Source organism: Canis aureus, chromosome 5 (genome assembly GCF_053574225.1).
Source record: "Canis aureus isolate CA01 chromosome 5, VMU_Caureus_v.1.0, whole genome shotgun sequence".
Classification (NCBI taxonomy): Eukaryota; Metazoa; Chordata; class Mammalia; order Carnivora; family Canidae; genus Canis; species Canis aureus.
Window position 1 is genome coordinate 79385314 of NC_135615.1, and position 17690 is coordinate 79403003.

The following is a 17690-nucleotide window of genomic DNA, read 5'->3' on the forward strand; positions in this document are numbered from 1 at the left end:
CCCAGCTCAGTGTCTGGCACTCAGTAGGTGCTCAGAAAATACCTCTTGTCCCCTGCCTTCATCCAGCTGACCCCCTGCTGCCACCCAAGGCTCTGCCCCCGGTCTGGGTTGGGGCTCCTTACCCTTGGGCCTGTTGGGTGGAGGGGCCCATGCTCTCGGTGCAGAACTGCGGCACGGTTGGGGTGCAGACAGCAGGCAGCAGGACCCGCACAGCCCCGCTGGGCAGCGTCGGGAGTTCCGAGGAGGTGCTGACGAAGATGGTGACGTTCTCCATGGGCGCAATGGTCCCCAGGTTGACCACGAACAGGATCCGCTCCAAATCCTCATCCAAAGCCACCCTCCCTGGTGTGCAGGAAGGCGGGATGACAGAGACCCCCTCTTGCAGATTGTTCCCTAAGTGACAGGCCCGTAGTCAGCTATGCATAGATGATCTCTAGTTCCCTGTACCACAGGCAGGTTTGAGCCCATTTTGCTGCCGGGGAAACTGAGGATTAGCGCAGGGGGTGCGACTTGCCTAAGTTACTCAGCCAATAACTGACTTGCTGAGGAGGGAGCTGAACGCACAGGGGTCTGCGGCCAGGCCCGCGTACTTTCCACGGCACCGTGCTGGAGTGGGAGGCTGGGACCCACAAAACCTGGACAGAAGTCACCCATCTGCAGACTCTGCTCCTCCTCAAAGGGTCACAGTTAAGCACCTCCAAGCCTTGGGGCAGGTGTTTTGTTCATGTCTCCCCTGTTGTCTGAGAGGCTGTTCCCTCACCCCTCCCCAGCCCGTGTCCCCCAGCCACCGACCGCTCCATGGAAACCTCCCTGGTCCCCAGTCGGACCCTCTTTCCCTCCTCTGACGTTATCCAGACCTCTTCTGCCAAAGGCGCCCCCACCCCCTGCTGTGGTTACCCCGAAGCATGTCCTAGCTGTCCTTCCAGGCTCTGAGCAGTCGTGATAACGTGAAGGCGGCTGGATGTCTCACACGTGCTGGGGGCTCCTTACAAGACTCTCCAATGTCTTAATGATCAGGTGAACAAATGTCATCTGATCAGAGATCCAAAGGTAAGGGTCCCTTCTGTCACATGATACTTGATCTGAACTCAAATCCTGACTGTCACCGACAGGCTGTGTGAACTTGGGCCAGTCACTCACCCTCTCTGTGCCTCAGTATCCACAATAGCGGGCAGAGTAGCCATGACTGGAGTCCTTACTCTCTGTCAGAGACTGTCATCTCCACAACCCACACACCCTGTTGAGCTTTGGGTGTATCTTGTGATCAGTTCCATTTTACAGATGAAGTTTAATTTTTTTAATTTAAGCTCATACCATTCCCAAGCAATGGGATGGGGGGGGGGGCGTCAAGCCCTGGTGCAGTTCGTTCTACAACCTCTGAGCTCAACGGACATGCTATCTGTAGAGATAGGAACCCTTTCGTTGCCTCTGATCTTCACCACGCTTTTGAGGTGAGAACAGGAACAAGGTTCAGAGAGGTCGCATTATTGGCCTGAGGTCACACAGGATTCCTGCCTCCTGGTTTAGTGCTGTTTCCACCCTCTCCCACTCCTGTCCTTTCAGTCTGCTCGAGACCCCAGCCAGCCCCAGGCCCTGCCACAGCCCTTCTGTCCTCCTCACCTGTGACAGTTGTGGCTCGGATGCGGGTGCCCTCAAAGTGGCCACTATCCATCTTGGCTTTGTCCTTGATCTGTACTGTCACGACACGGTCGGCAATGACCGCCTCAAAGCCAATCACTGTGGTATATTCATCCAGTGGGTACACGAAGAGGCCTGCAGGGGAAGGGCCCGGCATCACAGGGTGCCCCGGCTGCACACTGCACACCCCACCCGTGGGAGAGAAGCCAAGCCCTGGGCCAGCCAGATCGATGGATGGATGGTACTCACTGCCACTTAGAGGACGTCGGGGTCAGGGGGCTCCAGCTGGGACCTCGTGGCTCTGGGGCGGGCCAGGTTAGTGCACCAGAGACACCATGGGAGCAGTGGGGTGACTGGCAGAGGGACAGCTGCTCCTGTCCCAGCCTGCTCTGACTCTGGCCATGTGGCCGGGGCTTCTGAGTTTGCAAGAGACCATGGCAATTGGGATTTTTATGTGACTTGTTTGTGCCAAGGAGCTGGAGCATCGGAGGAAACAGACTAAGGTTCCAATCCAGTCCATGCCACCCTTCCTGACCTGGTGAGCTTGGATAGGACACTCAGCTCCTTGAAGCCTCACAGCCCCATCTGAAAATGTGGCCAACAGAGCCAAACCCATGGGGTTGTTGTGAAACCAGAAAAAGTAACTGCCATTTATTTAGCTACATGCCCCATGGCGTGAGCTCCATGTTTTTAGACCTTCGTGCTTCTCAGACTCTAAGAGCGCACGGGTCACCTGGGGATCTTGTTAAAATGCAGATTCCGATTCAGTAGTTCTGGGCCAAATTCTGAGATTTTGCATTTCCACTGAGCTCCTGAGTGGTGCTGATGGCTCGGGGACCACTCTCGGGGGATCAAGGCAGTATCTCATTCGATGTGCCCACAGCACAGTGCCTGGCCCACGGCGAGCCCTCCCCAGATCCTCCCATCCCTCGGAGCCTCAGCCTCTTCATCTACACACTAGGAAGACTGGTTCTCCCCGCATGTGGAGAGCCCAAGGATCTGTCCCCACGTGGGCCAGTCCTTTAGTCTCCTGGGCCCCCAGCTAGTTCCATTTTAAGTCTCCATCTAGAGATTTTCCTAAACAGACCACCAGGGTGATCTGCCCTGCCCAAAATGTTTCTGATAAAGTAAGTTCCCCTGTAGGTTCCTTTGGGGACCGAGATGGTTGGGATGGAGGGTGGTACCCCAAGACATGAAGCCTGGGGGTTAAGGAGGCCCCCATCTCGGTGGACGAGGAGGAATTGTAATGGCAACAAGCCTTCACCCAGCCCCTCCTGGCCAGCCTTCCTGTGACCTCCTTTCTGAAGTGAGAAGAGAAGCGATTGATTTACAGACTCCTACGGACCAGTGTCCTGCACTCTCTTGACTACCCCGCTCTGATGATTCATAGTCTCACACTGCTTTTCATTCCACGCTGCCCTTCCATACGCATTACCTCATCTGCTCCTCCCGTAAACCCCGGCGTCCAGACAGGTGGAGGTACACCCCGATCCTGAGGAGGACAGTGGCTTCCCCAAGGTCACAGAGGCAAGAGCCACACCTAGGAGTGGGAGCTCCCGGCTCTCCATGGAGACTTGACGCCCCTCCTACTGGGAGGCTCCCTGAGAAAGTGGGGCACCAGGCATTTGACACAGGTGGGCATGCCTTGCGGGTGTAGATAGTGCCGGGCCGGCTGGCCAGGGCTCAGCCGAGGCCTGACCTGATGTGCCTCTAGCTTTGAGGCCTGAGGGGTGGAACTGCCATTTCTATTTCACAGATGAGTCAACCAAGACTCAGAAAAGTTATGTGGCTTGTCCCCGCGTGGATCGGCTGGTACGCGTCAAGGTAAGGATTAAGCACGGAGGGTGGGTGGCCCTGGGGAAGCCCGCAAGGGTCCTCACCCTGGAAGGGCTGGGCTTCCAGGTTGCCATAGGTGAGAGAAGCAGTCAGTCCCAGGGCGTAACCGCTGACGAAGGAGGTGACATCGGAGGCGGTGAGGGGCAGGGCTGCCCCTGTGATCTGGTTCAGCAGACCAGGCATCCCGCTGGCTACTCAGCCTTCAGGGCCTGCAAGAGACAGGAAGGGCAGGAAGTGGGGAACCCCCCCCCCCCGCATCCCTTCCCAACCCAGTCGTCCACTTCTGGCCCCACAGGCAGCCGGCACTGTTCTCCCCGCCTGGGCAGTGACCCTGCTCGCTCTCAGTCCTCCCTGAGAGAAGTGGAGATTCTGTTTCTTTCCATTTCACAGCAAAGAAGCAAAGGACTGAAGACCTGTCACCTGCCTGGGCTCCCCCGGTGGGAGGGAGCAGAGTTGGGGCTGGAGCCCAAGCAGGCTCACGGCCACCCTGGATTTCTCCCCACTGGATAGTGCTCCCCGAACTCTGAATGGGAGTCCGGGGACTCGGGCTCTGGCCCCATCCTTTCATCAGAGTCCATAATCTCAGAGCTGTTGTGGCTGCTTCCTGGGCGGCATGAGGGAGCGGGGACAGCTCGCCACATCCCTCCATCTCTGATCTCAGGGGCATCCAGAATGCATCTACCCACCACCGTCAGCACCGCTGTGAGGGGGGTGATGAACACCCGAAAGATGCTCAGATGAAAGGAGCCACCATTCCTCTAGGTGTGCACGTCAGAGGGCTGGAGGCATTCCTGGCACCTTTCTCACCACACCCATACCCAGTCCAAAGCCGAGGCTTGTGTCTCATCCCTGCAAATGCCCTGGCGCCCATCCATTCTCCGCCAGCAGCATCCTCGTCCCAGCCACACCACGTCTCTCTGGACCAAGGTTCCCAGTTGGCCCCTTGAATCTACTGTCACCCCCACTCCCATCAGTGACCAGGCCCCCATAGCAACGCACCAATTGGAGCGGTCTCTGCTCCTGGGGTGGACACCAAAACCCTTAAGACGGGTCTGTGTAGTCTGGCCCTGCCGGCCTTGCCAGTCGCTCAGTCACCTCGTCCTCAGGCAGCCTCCAGTCCATTCCTCAAATGTGGCTCGTGGTCTCCCACCTTTGTCCCTCCATTCACCCCCTGGAAGGCTCACCCCATGACCCAGTTCTAAACTAGTAACCTCCCTCTTCAGTGTCCTTCAGTGTCAACCCAGGGTCACTGTGTGCGGAAGCCACACCACCAGGGCCCAGCGTCCTCCGTTCTTCTGCCTCCCGCAGAGCTGAGTCTCTCCCTCAGGGCACCTCCATCCATGTGTAGGGATGCAGCTTGTGGTGTGAGATTATTTGGTTGCTGTCGTCCCATCTACAGTGTGCGCTCCCGGAGGGATGGGCCGTGTCTCTAGTGTATCCTCAGTGCTTAAACACATACAGGAACCGAGGACTGCGGTCATTCCTGAGTGAAGGATGGAGCACTTCTCAGGGCGGCACACAATCTGTTGGGCTCCCGACACCCTCCCCGGTCATGGCTGTGCTTGAAGGGTGCGGTGGGGACGGGCAGTGAACTCAAAGTGTGGGGAATACAAATTTGAGGTCCCGATCCCTCGCTCTGGGGGCTCCTCCCTGGGGAGGGTGAGCCAGGACAAGCTGCGGTGGGCGGCTGGCCTGTTGCAATCCTTTGCAAGGCTGCTCAAGGCGTGCTTTTCTCAAAGAAGGGAACCCTTCCCGTCCGGGTGCTCCTCTCACCGCCCTGGGATCCTCTGGGGCGCCCGCCTCTCTGCCTGGCACCAGTGCCTTTTTAATTATGTTCTCCCTTCTGGCTCCGGCCCAGACAGCTCTCAGCCCTGCCTTATCGGGCCGACTGACTGGCAGCAGGAAGCAGATAAGGAGCCCCGAGGGGGTCGCTGCCTCTCCAGCCACCTTGCCTTGCCCCAGAGAGTGTTCTCTGTTCTGGTGGCCCAGCAGAGCCTAACTCCCTCTGGGGGACAGGACAAGCTGACGGAGTCCATGTCCTGAGCCACCTCCGCTGCCACCAGCCTCCCTCCCTCCTCCTCAGCCTGGTTCACTCCCGGCCAGAGCGCTCCCGAGGAACACAGCTTCGGGCAACCGGCACCCAGATGTGTGGCGAACTTGGCTTTCAGCTTCAATCTGTCCTGGGATGGGAGTTTGGCCAAGGGCATCTCCCCATAAGGTCCCCAGAAAGTTGGGGAGGGGTGGGGCTTGCCTGGGAAGTGGGGCTTGAATGAATGAGGCTGGTAACATGGGGCAGGTTCACTCAGAACTGACCTTTTAGCATAACCAGTACCTTTCCTTCTTGGGAAGAGTATACTTGGAATTCTTTGGGGTCTACACAATGCATATTTTTCATCAATTCATCAAGCACTGATAAGCACTTACTGTATTCCAAGCCCTGAATTAACCACTGGGGATACAAAGATAAGACACGGCTCTGTCCTTAAGGAGTTACAATCAATCTAGTGGCAGAGGAAGAGGAGTGGGGGAGGAATAGTGACAGCAGCTGGAATCTACTGGACATCGAATGTGCTAGATGTATGTATTATTTCACAGCCACCTTATAAGGCACGGCACTGTTTTGCAGATGGGGACACTGAGGCCCAGAGAGAGATGTGTTTGGTTTTGCACACGAGTTGAGGTGGGGAGTGGAAGGACAGAGGGATACTGTGGGTGCCTGTGTAGGGTTTCCTCTGGAGCATCCTCAGAGCACCCCATGCCAGTCCTGTGAGCCAATAATGCTGGGTGCCCTCCCTCCAGCCAGGCCAACACTCAGGTTATGGGGGGTTCCCAGGGTGACTGTTGAATACCAAGGCTGTCCTTGATGGTCTAGACCCCGTAAATCTCCAGCGATCCCTGTCCCTCGGACAGGCCTCTCTGGAGCCAGACAAGCCTAGACGTGAACATTGGTGCATAAGTGACTGCTTCACTACCCCCCAAGTGAGTGTCAGCCCCTAGATGCTGACTCCCTTGTCTATAAAACTGGGCTAGCAGAGAGGCCCTTGGCTCCCACTTCACCAGCACCATGAAGATCGCGTTGAACAATGTGGTACCCAGAACAGCTCCTGGCACATACTAGGTGCTCAATGAATATTTGTACAGTGAAAGGAATGGATGGATGGATGGATGAATGAATGAATGAATGAAAGCCAGCTGCCTCTCACAAACACTAACCTCTAGTGATCACCCAGGTGCCAGGGAGGCCGTGGGGAACCAGGCAGGCACGAGATATAAACTAATGGTAGAGACAGATACTAAGCTGCAAGCCAACAGATTCACGATCTGACCCCCTCTTGTCACCTCCCCTGCTGTCACCCTCCCGTCGTCCCACCATCTATTCCCACTGGAGCAGAGTGAAGCCGGGGATTCAGTCACGTGACTCTAGGGTACAGTCCTCCTGACGGCTCCCCGCGTGCCTCCCAGGCCCCCCACACCGGTCCTTCTTCCACTGAAGACGCCCTTCTAGCTCTTCTCCTGCCTTCACTCTTCTGCAGTGGCTGTTCCCATTCCCAGGAATGCTCTCCCTTCGACGTTCTCGGGGCTCGCTCCTTTGCTCCCTCAAGCCTTTGCTTCAAGGGCACTTGCTCACGGAGGCCAACCCTTTAAACTAGCAGCCTGTCCCCCCATCTTCACATGCAATCCCTTGTCCTACATTTTATTTACCTTTCCCTCAGCAAGCACCACTAACATGATATTATAATATAAAATATGTACTATGTTTGCTGCTTATCCTCTGCTTCCCCTGCACGAGGGCAAGGATTTGGGGTCTGTTTTTCTCACTGGAATATCCCAAGGACCTTGAATAGAACTTGTACTAATGGTAGGTGGAGAATAAATATCTATTGAATGAATGAATGAATGAATCAATCAATACGTAATCTTAATGCGAGGCTGGTTACTTCTGGGTTCCTTATTCTCCTGGACGTGGGAGAGAGGTCCTCTGACCACCAGGCTCAGGGCACCTTCTCAGAGAAGATGTAATGAATCCCTTAGGCTCTCATCTTGGTATTTATGTCAGGACCCCAAATACACCCTTGCCAGCAGCATCAGGGTCCCACCACCTTTAACAGACCGTCCGTCCACCAGGGATGCTGTGATTCTGCGTCCCCGAGCTGGCTTCTGGACACCCCCCACCCTCCAGCCACCCGCTGTGCCTTCAGCTGCTACCATTCTGAAGCCAGAGAGCACCCTGTTTTCTGGGCCTCTCTGGGATTCTCTCTGAGTTCCCTGTCCTGCATCCCCTGCAGCTCTAGACAGGAAAGGGGGCTGCCTCTTGTCACCCTTCAGAGTCGGGAAGTGGGACATGTGCCTTCCATCTCAGCTGCTGCTCCAAGACCACCATTAAAAAAAAAATCTGCCTATAAAACCCGTTTTCCATGGTGGTGATCTGGGAGGACAGGCTGATGCCTTTTGACTCCGGGCACATCCCCATGTCCCGCCGTCACTTGCCATTCCCAAGGTCCCGATTACACCCTTCTTGTAGCAAACACCTGGCACCCGGCTCCTATCTTCCTCGGCTCCCCGAGCCCTGCCATCAATCGGCTGATGTCAGCACCCGTAGCCGTGGTGCGCCCAACTCTCTGCCTCTCTGGAACCTTTGCTCCCGCCCCAGCCCACTTGCCACATCCACTCCCAACGCCCTGAGCTTGAGACGCCGCCCCTGAGCGCTCCATCTCCGAAACCACTCGCTCAGTCACGTAGGTCGCTCTAAAAGATCACCACCGCTCAGCACGTCCGAGCCCTCTTTCCTTGATTTCTCCTAAGCACTTGCCACCGTCTGGCATACTGTCCTGCTTATTAGTGGTCTGGTTGGACGTGTCTCCCCAGCTCTCCGGAGTGTCGTCCCCAACGAGGGCACAGGGGTTGTTGCAGCTTCTTCGCTGCTATACCCACTACAGAGGGAATAATGCCCGGGGATGGTGGATGCTCGATAACTATTTGGTTTTGAATGGGTGAAACATCATTCCACGGGCTTTATACATCGAATTTGGCAACAGCCATCAAGGGTGGGTACTCTCGGGTATCCCTGTTTTATAGATGAGAACACGAAGCTCAGAGAGGTCAGGTGGACTGTCCAAGGTCACACAGCCAGGAGGCAACGGGGCTGGGAGCTGAGCCCAAGCAGCAGGAACACAGCTCCTGTACTTGCTTTGCCCTGTGGGCTGTGATGCCACCCGCTTGGCCTGCGCCCCAAGCTGTGACATTTCTGCCCGTGCGCTCTCCGGGGCCTCCTCTCCTCTCCATTCCCACCGCTGCTGCTTCCCTCCTCTGCCTTGGACCATCTCTGACCTGCTCCTTTGACTCCCAGACTGTGTCCTTTCCAGTTCGCTCTGTCATCTCAGACACGCACGCGCGGACACACGCACACACACAGGCACACAAACTCACACCAGCCTCCCTCTCCCCTGCGCGTGATGGCTCCTCATTGCTCTTGTCTGATGGGGCGGGTTAAACCCTCAGCATGGCATTCAGGGCTCGTCCCCATTCGGTCCCCATCTCTGTCCGGTGTCACCTCCTGGTACATTCTGTACATTCACTTCGTTCCAGACACCCTGACCTCCTCACTGTGCCCTGAACACACCAGGTTCATTCTCACCCTTCGGCTGCTTCCTACAACGAGGGTTGCCTTCTCTGCCTTACAAAGTCCTGTTCAACATTCAAGGCCCAGTTTCATTGTCGCCTCCTCTTTGAGGCCCTCTCCCACCCCCGACACCCCAGTGGATAAGCCACAGCCTCCTCAGAGGCTTCCACAGCCTCCGAGCACCTGTCACATCTGTCATCCGGAAGCACCGTAAATGCCCATAGGTGATGCTTGTCAGCCCCAAGTACTGTAAGAACGTGGGGGCATCTCCTTCTTCGCCTGTGTCCCGGATTCCTGCACGGGGCTCAGTTTGGAAGGGGGGCTCTAAATCGGGCCCCTCCCAGGTTCTAGTGCTTTAGAGCCATTGCTAATGCTCACACCCACCCTCACTTTATGGGTGGGAAAAACGAGGTGCAGAGGGGAAGTCTGGAAGCGTGTTGGTGGGTGGTCAGGCTGGGTGGGGTGGGAAGCAGCCTTCCGCCAGCCCACGCCTGTCCTTTCCCTTCTCCAGCTGCTTCCAGTCCATGGAGAGCACAGGAGAGGCTGCTGGAGGAGGAAGGGGGAAGGGCAGGGAGCACCAGGAGGCTGGGGAGCATGGGCTTCATGACATGGGGCTGTGATGCCCTTCGAGCTGCTGCTGTGATCCTGAGCACCATGAGCTCAGCCAGCCCCTGTACGCCGCCACCACACCCCACCCCCCCAATCGCTGGCCCCAGGGAAGCTTCTGGGCAGGTTGTGGTCTGGGCCTCAGTTGTCCTGGAACAGCCTGGGGTTCAGGCTTCATGGCTGAGAACCGACTGGGCCACCAGGAGCCTGCAGCAGGCAGTGTGACTTGGTTTAGTTGTGCTGTGGGGACACGTCCAGGGACAGGAGCCAGGAGAAGAGAGAGTGGGGACCCTGCTTGTCTTCCATCATCATGACAGGCTGTGGAATGCCTGCATTGAGGTCCTGGGGTCAAGGAGAGGAACCGCCCGCCTGCTTGTCAGAAAGGGATCAGAAAAGAGGAAGCTGGCTAGCAGCGGGCCCCACGATCTGCAGCATTGCCTGGGTTAGTTAGAGTCCTAGACGGCCACTTCCTGGTGGCCTTGGGCCAGTTACTCAACCGGGCTCTATCACATCTATATTGTGTGACCCTGAGCAAGTTACTTAACCTCTTTGTGCCTTAGCTTTCACATCTGTAAAACGGGACGGCGACAGTGCCCACTTCCTTAGAAACTAGATGGATAAAGGACAGAATGTCTGCAAGTGAGTGGGCGGGAAGCTAGTGGGTCCTGATGGAGCTGGGGGCTTCTCTTCCACGTCTTTTCTCATAGACCCTCCCTGCAAGGGCCCCTTCCTGGGCTGGGTGAGCTTGCACAGGTGCCAGGTCGGCACAGCTGGGAAGATCCTTGGGTCCCTGCCCAAGTGCCCACCGCAGTAAGCTCTCTGATTCTGACCTTGGGGCTGAAATGTGCCCTGTCCGCTCTCTTTCCCAGTTCACTTTCTGTCCCAGAGACAGCCTGGCAGCCTTCCTTTCCCCACCTGGAGACCTCTCTGCTTCTCCCTGGCCAGATGCCCCCACATTATGTCCACAAGCTCAGGGCCCCCCAGCCTGGTGGTCTCAGCCAGGCTGGGGCCAGACATAGACTCGGAACCCACCAAGCAACCCTGGCCTTGCCACCCTGCCCACTCACCTTGGGCTACGGGTCTTCATCCTTTTCCCTGTCACCAAGCTGTCTAGAAAGCCCGTGCTTTTATGCCCCCAATGGGAGCTTGTCCTTCAAGAACCATCCCACACACAAACCAGCACCAACAGAGTCAATGGGTTTTTAGGCCTTGGCTGATTGTCCTAAGCTTCTAGAATTCTGGGGCTCTCACATTCTGGTCTCCTTCTCCACACGTCTCCCCTCAGGTCCACATCCATGCTTCTGAACCCCCACCCCTACCCCACCTCTGCCCACCAACCCATGCTCCAACCAGTCAACACCACTTGCTGTTCCTCTAAACAAGCCTGACTGTGTCCACTTCTCCTCTGATGTGACTGGCTCTGCCAGGAAGGCTGGCCCCACCCCACCCTTGTCCCCAGAGGAGTGCTCATCCATCCTTAAGTCCCAGTCCAAATGCCACCCCCTCCATGAAGTCTTCTTGGCATTATGACCACCCCCACCAGCACAGTCGGTGCACCTCCTCTCTCATCAGCCATGTGCTGTCCGCTCAGCAGATGTAGATGGAGCACCTCCCGTGGACCAGAACTGTGCTCGACCTGGACCACAGAGGCCAGCATGATGGACAAGGACTCTGCCCAGAGCCCTTGTGTCCCGTTCCTCACCCACCCCAGCGAGGAGACTGTCAGCTCCTGGTACTCGAGGCAAGGACTCTCTCCCCCGCTGCCTGGCCCACAGTCGGTGCTCACCGATGGCCTGAATGGATGATGGCATGTCCTCCATTTGTCCCATATTGAATGAGCGAGGGAATGAATGAGTAAATGAACAGGATGGAATGTATCAGGGAGTGGGAACAGGCCTTGGCTGTGGGCTCATTTAAAGCAGCAAATGGTGGGAGAAATCTCTTTCACCCCAGAGCCTGTAGGATTCCATCCCAGAGACAGATGTAGTCTTCTTTTGGCTTGGGGAGTTGGGGGACGGTCAGGACAGAAGATGCCCAGGCGTCTCAGTGCCTGGTGTGCCTGCACTGCCCAGAGAGACCTGGAGTCCAGCCAGGCCGGATGTCCAGGTCAGCCAGCCCTGCAGGTGGCTGAAGCCCAAGCCGCCCACGGCTCCAGAGGCTTCCAGCTGAGAGGCTGCGTCTGGGCCTGATGCAGGAGGGAGACAGGCACAGCCGCATCAAAAACTGCTCGTTCTCCAGGCCCTCCATGGGGGCTGTCGGGTTTCTGGAGAGACCCTTCGTTATATGATACACCATTAAGAAGGTGTCGTGAATCCTTGGAAACGGCGCTGGTTGGCAGGTGCACAGTAGCTGCTTGCTTCCTGGGGACCCAGTGAGACCCAAGCATCGTCGGGGTCTCTGCCCACTGAGGGTCTTTCAGAAATGAGCCAACACGTGGCTGGGAAAATTGGACTCCGTTTACACAAATGCAGTTTCCCTCCAGCCTTCCAGGGCCGCATGTGCAAAGGCGAGCTCCCTGAGCTGGGCCACCTTGTCCCCGCGGCCCCAGGAAAGGCCCTACACCTTGTCCGCGTCTCCCTGTGCGCTGAGGGGCTCGCAGGAGGATGGCGCCGGCCAAGGGCTGTTTTAGAATCTAACTCCGCTGTCTTCCCTCCTGCCGGCAGGCCTGTGCCTTCTAGCACTGCTCTCTCGCGCTGGGGGCTCCTCGGAAATTGAGGAGACACCCTCAATATGTACCGTGCCTTCCCCAGACGCTTGGAAGGGGTGGAGTGACAGGCTAGGAAGGAAGCTGCCTCCTGCTTCGGGAAACTGCCTTTCCACTTTCTTTCCAATTCTTTCTCACAGTAACTTCTTTGAAACTCAGTCTTGCCCTCTGTATAACGGGCCTGTAAAGTGGCATTTTATCCTCCCCGCCCCCACCAGCCCCGCCCTGCCCCGCCTGGGCTCTTATAAGGATTGCAAGTGAGACATGGCTTCTAGAAGGGTTACCCCAGGGCCTCGTCCACGTTGCCAATACTTTCATTTCCTTTCCTCTCTGGGATTTCTTCCTGGTCTTACTCTCCCACCAGTCAGGCTGCATCTGGGCAGCTGTGTTCTTGGGATTTCCCCATGGTGGCCATGGCCGCTCACAGCCCCCAGACCTGCCTTCTAGCCTCCCTCAGGGACCCCGTTTCCCACAGCACCCAGCCTGGGTGTTGGCTGAAGAATAGACTCATTGCCTTAACTTCGTCTGAGGTCCCAGGTCAGTTGGCACCGCGCTGCGAGGCTACTCCCCCACACATGCTGTCCCCTCAGATGGTACAGACAGGCTGTGTGGGCCAAGGGCACTGGACAAAGAGACAAAGTCCCCAGGCCTGGATGCCAGCTCTGCCGCCCACTCCATAAGGGCCCCAGCCTGTGACCCTGCTGTCACACACATGGCCAACACCCACCGCTTGGGTCCTGCACACAGTGTTCCTGGGTCGCTGGCTTAGGGTCTGGCTTTGCCCACAAGCTCCGGGGGGTAGGGACCAAAGCTGCCTTGTTCCTTGTTATGTTCCTGAACACAAAGAACAGTGGCTGAAAGAGCTCTTCAAGAGTAACGACAGCCAGGAGTGCCTGGGTGGCTCAGCTGGCTAAGCCTCTGACTCTTGATGTTGGCTCAGGTCATGATCTCAGGGTCGTGAGACCCAGTCCTGCTTCAGGCTCTATGCTCAACACGGAGTCTGCTTGAGATTCTCTCTCTCTCTGCCCCTCTACCTGTCCTTTCTCTCTAAAAATAAATAAACAATTGAAATCTTAAAAAAAAAAAGTACTAACAGCAAACGCATGTCAGGCCATATAATATCTGCCGGGTGTTATTCTCATTGCCTTTCACGCATTTGCTCTGGGAACCCTCAGGACAACCCTATGAAGGAGGCAGGCCTTATTAGCCCCGTTTTGCAGATGAAGAAACTGAGGCCCAGAGTGTTTGCATCCTTTGCTCCAGGTGATACACTCATAAGTGATGCAGTTGGGGCTTGGACTCTGGTTTCAGAGACTGGGCTGGTAACCTTAAAGCCTTATCTCTCCTGCCCTCAAACTTATTGCAGAACGAGTAAATGAACGGCCTGGTGGGGGTCACCTCTCAACCTTGACCAGGTCTTGGCATCTTTATCTAACAACATGAAGAGCTGGGCCTGGAGAGTTAATCCTCTCTCCCAAGTTGAAAGTCCAGAAGACAACGAGGGTTTCCAGCTGTTCCAAGGGAACAGAAGATGTGCATAGGTTCCCAATCTTAATGTTCTCATTTCAAGGGGGGGCCAGGAGTCTGACTTTTAGGCCATTTCCAGAGGCATCACTGAAGTTCCCTAGGGGATTTTCTCATTTAAGCCCCATAGAGACCTTATGAAGCAGATAACTTCACCTTATAGGAGAGGAAACCAAGGCCCAGCCCAGAGAGGTTAGAGAAATTTCAAGGTCACACAGCAAGCTGGTGTGTTAGGCACAGTTAGGATTTGAGCCCTAGCCGTCTAGCTCCAGGACGTGGGCTGTTAACTGTGTCCTTCTGCTGCCTCTTAGCCAGATCCGGGGGCCAAGGCCCCATCAATGACCCAAAAAGCCTGCTTGCTGTCATTCAGAGGCTGCCATCCCTGGCACCGACTGGGGCAAACATGCCAGGTTCCACACCGCACTGGCTCCCTGACTGATGTTCCTTCCCCTGTTCCAGCAGCCACGATGGATCCATACCACCATCTCCTCCTACAGAGTAGGAGCATTTGAAGCAACCCCCACTGGGAAATCATCTGAGCTAAGAGGCAAACAGAACATTCCGGACACACAGAGAGGCCTCCAAATGGGTCTCAGGGGTAACAGTGTAGGAGAAACTCGGAACAGGTTAGCCTGTCCCTTTATCCAGGGAGGGCTTCCATTGGTGAGAAGCTAGCTTAAGGTTAATGGGGAATGGGGGCAGGCAGTGGAAGGAGCTGGGCCCAGGATACAGAGTCCCCACCGCCAGCCAGGCTTAAGGAGAGAGGATTTAGAGGCTCCTGACACTTAACAACAAACTGTCACTGAATCAGGCACTGCGCTAAGCAGTTTATGTGGATTAGCGCACTGATTCCTCGTGAGCTTACAGTGCTTTTCTTTTCATTCATTCTTTCTTTTTCCTTCTGCAGATGATCTGCGTGGACATAAGAGAGGGGAAGAAACTGGCCCAAGGTCACAAAGCTGGTCAGTGATGGGTGTGGGACTGGAAGTCCGGCGGTCTCTTTCCTGTGCTTATGCATCTGCCGCTGTGCCACACAGTGTCTCATGTGCTCAGAAGCAAGACAAAAACCTCCTCTTAGAGGCCAAGATACAAAGGGGCTGGGGGTTTCAGCAACAGAGACAAGAAGACAACCAGCGGAGGACAAGAAGGTAGAGAGAGGAGGCCAGGAGCAAGGTTCTCCTCCCTGGTCAGCCAGCCTGAAGGTCAAGAGCTCAGGTTCTGGAGTCCCAACAGTTAGGTTGGAAGCCAGGCTCTGACTTGTACCTCTGAGTGACAAGGACAAGTCACTTCACCTCTCTGAGCCTCAGTTTTCTGATCTGTAAAAAGGGCACAGTAGCAGGCCTGCTTTGAGTGTTACCATGACACAGTAAGCGCTAAGCACCGTGCCTGGCCTGGAGTCAGTACTCCCCGCATCTGCACAGGTATATGCGACTCAGCTCGGGTGCTCAGGGGGTGACCTCAAGCCATGTGAACGAGAGAGGCTGGCTGGCTTCTGGAGGTGAGTGGGGAGCTTTGGCCTGTGTGAGGGAAGACTGGCTGAGTGGCAAAGCCATTCAGGGCCAGACCTCCTGACAGGCTCTTGAGGAGTCTCTTAGAAAAGACTTCAAGGTTCAAAGAATTGAAAATGATGGAAGTTAAAGTAGTGAGCAGATTCTAGTCTCTGACCAGGTGACACTTTCACATCTACCACTGTGCCATAAAAGTATGAATACTGAGCATCCGTGTCTCCTATGGAGTAATTTAAAAGATGCTTTCACATCTGTGAATTAATTGGAGCTCTATGAGTTGAGGCAAAATAAAAATTATTATACCCATTTTAAGGATGGGGGACTGAGGTTCAGAGGGGGAAAGGACACAGGAGATCTGGAGCTCCTACAGCAGAGTGTTCTCTATGCTATGGGCCAAAGGCCCATGTCCCCGCCAATCCATATGTGGAAACACTAGTCCCCACTGTGATGGTATTTGGAGATGGGGCCTTTGGGAGGTAATTAGATGTAGATGGAACCACGTAGGTGGAGCCCTATGATGATGTTAAGTGAAAAAAGGAAGAAGCCAGAGCTCTCTTTCTCCGCACAATGTGAGGACACAGCAAGAAGGTGCCCAGATGGCTGTAAACCAAGAAGAGGGTCCTCACCAAGAAGCTAACCATGCTGGCACCCTGATCTCAGACTTCTGGCCTCCAGAACTATGACAGGTAAATTGCTGTTTACACTACCTATGCGAGGTTTTTTTTTTGTTTTTTTTGTTTTTTTTGTTTTGTTTTGTTTTTTTTGTTTGTTTTTTTACAGCAGCCTGAGCTAAAGGCACTATAGACTCTCCAGATGCATTGCTAGGTTGGGTTGGAGGATGGCAGGAGGTGATTCCACTGGCCACAGGGTATTCAGTGGCCAGTGTTGGGAGCTAAGAGGCCCGAAGTGATTCAGTCCAAGATAATCCTTTCTCCTCCACCATTTTCTGTTTGCATTGTCATAATGGCTATGATGCCCCTTGAAAAAGCCCACCTGTGTTCTTCACACTATTGGGCAGACCTTTCCAGTTCTCCTCTGGGCACTTGGTAGGCTGTCCCCTAGTAAGTATAGCTGTGTGTCTTCCTTTGGCCAATGAACTGAGTGAAAATGAGTTGTGTCACTTCTAGGAGGAAGCTTTCAAAGCTGATGTGTACTTGGCCATACCTTGTTCCCTGCCACTGTGATCATGGGGACAGTTGTCCACAAGGAGCTTCTGTTATCCTGGACCCAAGAGTGACTGTCTTTGTGATAACATGCATGACCCATTTTGGTTGTATAGCAGGAGCAAGAATGAAAACATTGCTGCTTTTTGGTGCAGCACCACCTAATCTAACTTGGCTAATAGAGCCGTAAATATGTGGATCTCTGAGCAAAGACACTGGTCTAGAGACAGAAACCACAATATTGGAAAAGGAGTAAGAGGTGGGGAAGGGGGACTTGGCCAGTGGGTCCACTAGAATATAAGCTCCATGAAGGGAAAGGTTTTTCTATGTTTCATTAATGATTGTACCCCTGGTGCTTAGAAGAGTATCTGGCAATTAGCAGGTGCCCATTAAATGAATAAATCATTGAACGACCTCCATATTTCCTCAATAATTGGACCAGAACAAGGCCACTTCAAGTGAATCCACTTAAGACAGGGACCATAATTTCACATGAAGTAGTGAGTGAAAAAAAAGTTTTCAACTGAGATTTTATTTTGAAAAGTGAAACTAAAAATATGAAAATGGAATTTTATATTGGACGAAAATAAGATTATAATTACGGCCATGTGCTAAACCTTTCAACAAACAACAAATCAAGTATGGATTGGGTTGGGGGAAGACAAATTTCTTGTGCAAAATCATATGCTAACATGATATGACATTTTTTCACTTTTTGTTTCACCATCAGTGTAATGATTCAAGTTTCCTATCATGAACTCATTGTTGCCAAGTTTCCCTTCTGTGGTTGCCTGGTCTACCTCTGCTGGATTCTCATTCATCTGTGACTTTTGTGTGGGATTAGAAGAGCCCTCCGATGTCCTCTTTGGTTGGCTTCATTAAATCCTACAACATTCACAAGATTTTGGTTTCATTCTGTGATCCTTCAGCATTGTATGTTCAGCTGCTGACACAGCCCCAAACTCAAAGAGAGCCTGATGGATATAGATATTAAGTGATGCACAGGGATGGATGCCGGCATCAAGCAAGGAGGGATGTTCGGGTGGGGATTACTTTTTAAGTGGTCAGTTCATTCATGTTCTTCTAATAGG

At 54.4% G+C, this 17690-nt stretch overlaps 1 protein-coding gene and 1 long non-coding RNA gene across 9 annotated transcripts in view; one reads left to right on the forward strand and one right to left on the reverse strand.

The window, feature by feature from the left end:
• The window catches only part of VWA5B1 (von Willebrand factor A domain containing 5B1), a 48059-nt gene extending 37134 nt beyond the window's left edge, over nucleotides 1-10925 (reverse strand). For 6 of the 7 annotated variants that reach the window (XM_077899336.1, XM_077899335.1, XM_077899334.1 and 3 more), the window contains exons 1-4: nucleotides 10768-10925; nucleotides 3519-3683; nucleotides 1621-1773; nucleotides 123-393 (exon numbers count right to left, since the gene is read on the reverse strand). In XM_077899336.1, coding sequence (XP_077755462.1) covers nucleotides 123-393; nucleotides 1621-1773; nucleotides 3519-3657 — 563 coding nt within the window. In that variant the 5' untranslated portion in view covers nucleotides 3658-3683; nucleotides 10768-10925. The remainder of the gene's footprint in view (nucleotides 1-122; nucleotides 394-1620; nucleotides 1774-3518; nucleotides 3684-10767) is intronic. The other variant, XM_077899333.1, reaches the window with a different exon arrangement.
• Nucleotides 10926-10963: 38 nt separating this feature from the next.
• Nucleotides 10964-17485, forward strand: LOC144314790 (uncharacterized). 2 transcript variants are annotated; one of them, XR_013380640.1, is made up of 4 exons: nucleotides 10964-11441; nucleotides 14836-16122; nucleotides 16564-16669; nucleotides 17330-17485. It is a non-coding gene; the product is annotated as an uncharacterized LOC144314790 (long non-coding RNA). The 2 variants fall into 2 exon arrangements; XR_013380639.1 differs by lacking the exon at nucleotides 16564-16669 and having other exon boundaries at nucleotides 17330-17482.
• Nucleotides 17486-17690: the final 205 nt, after the last annotated feature.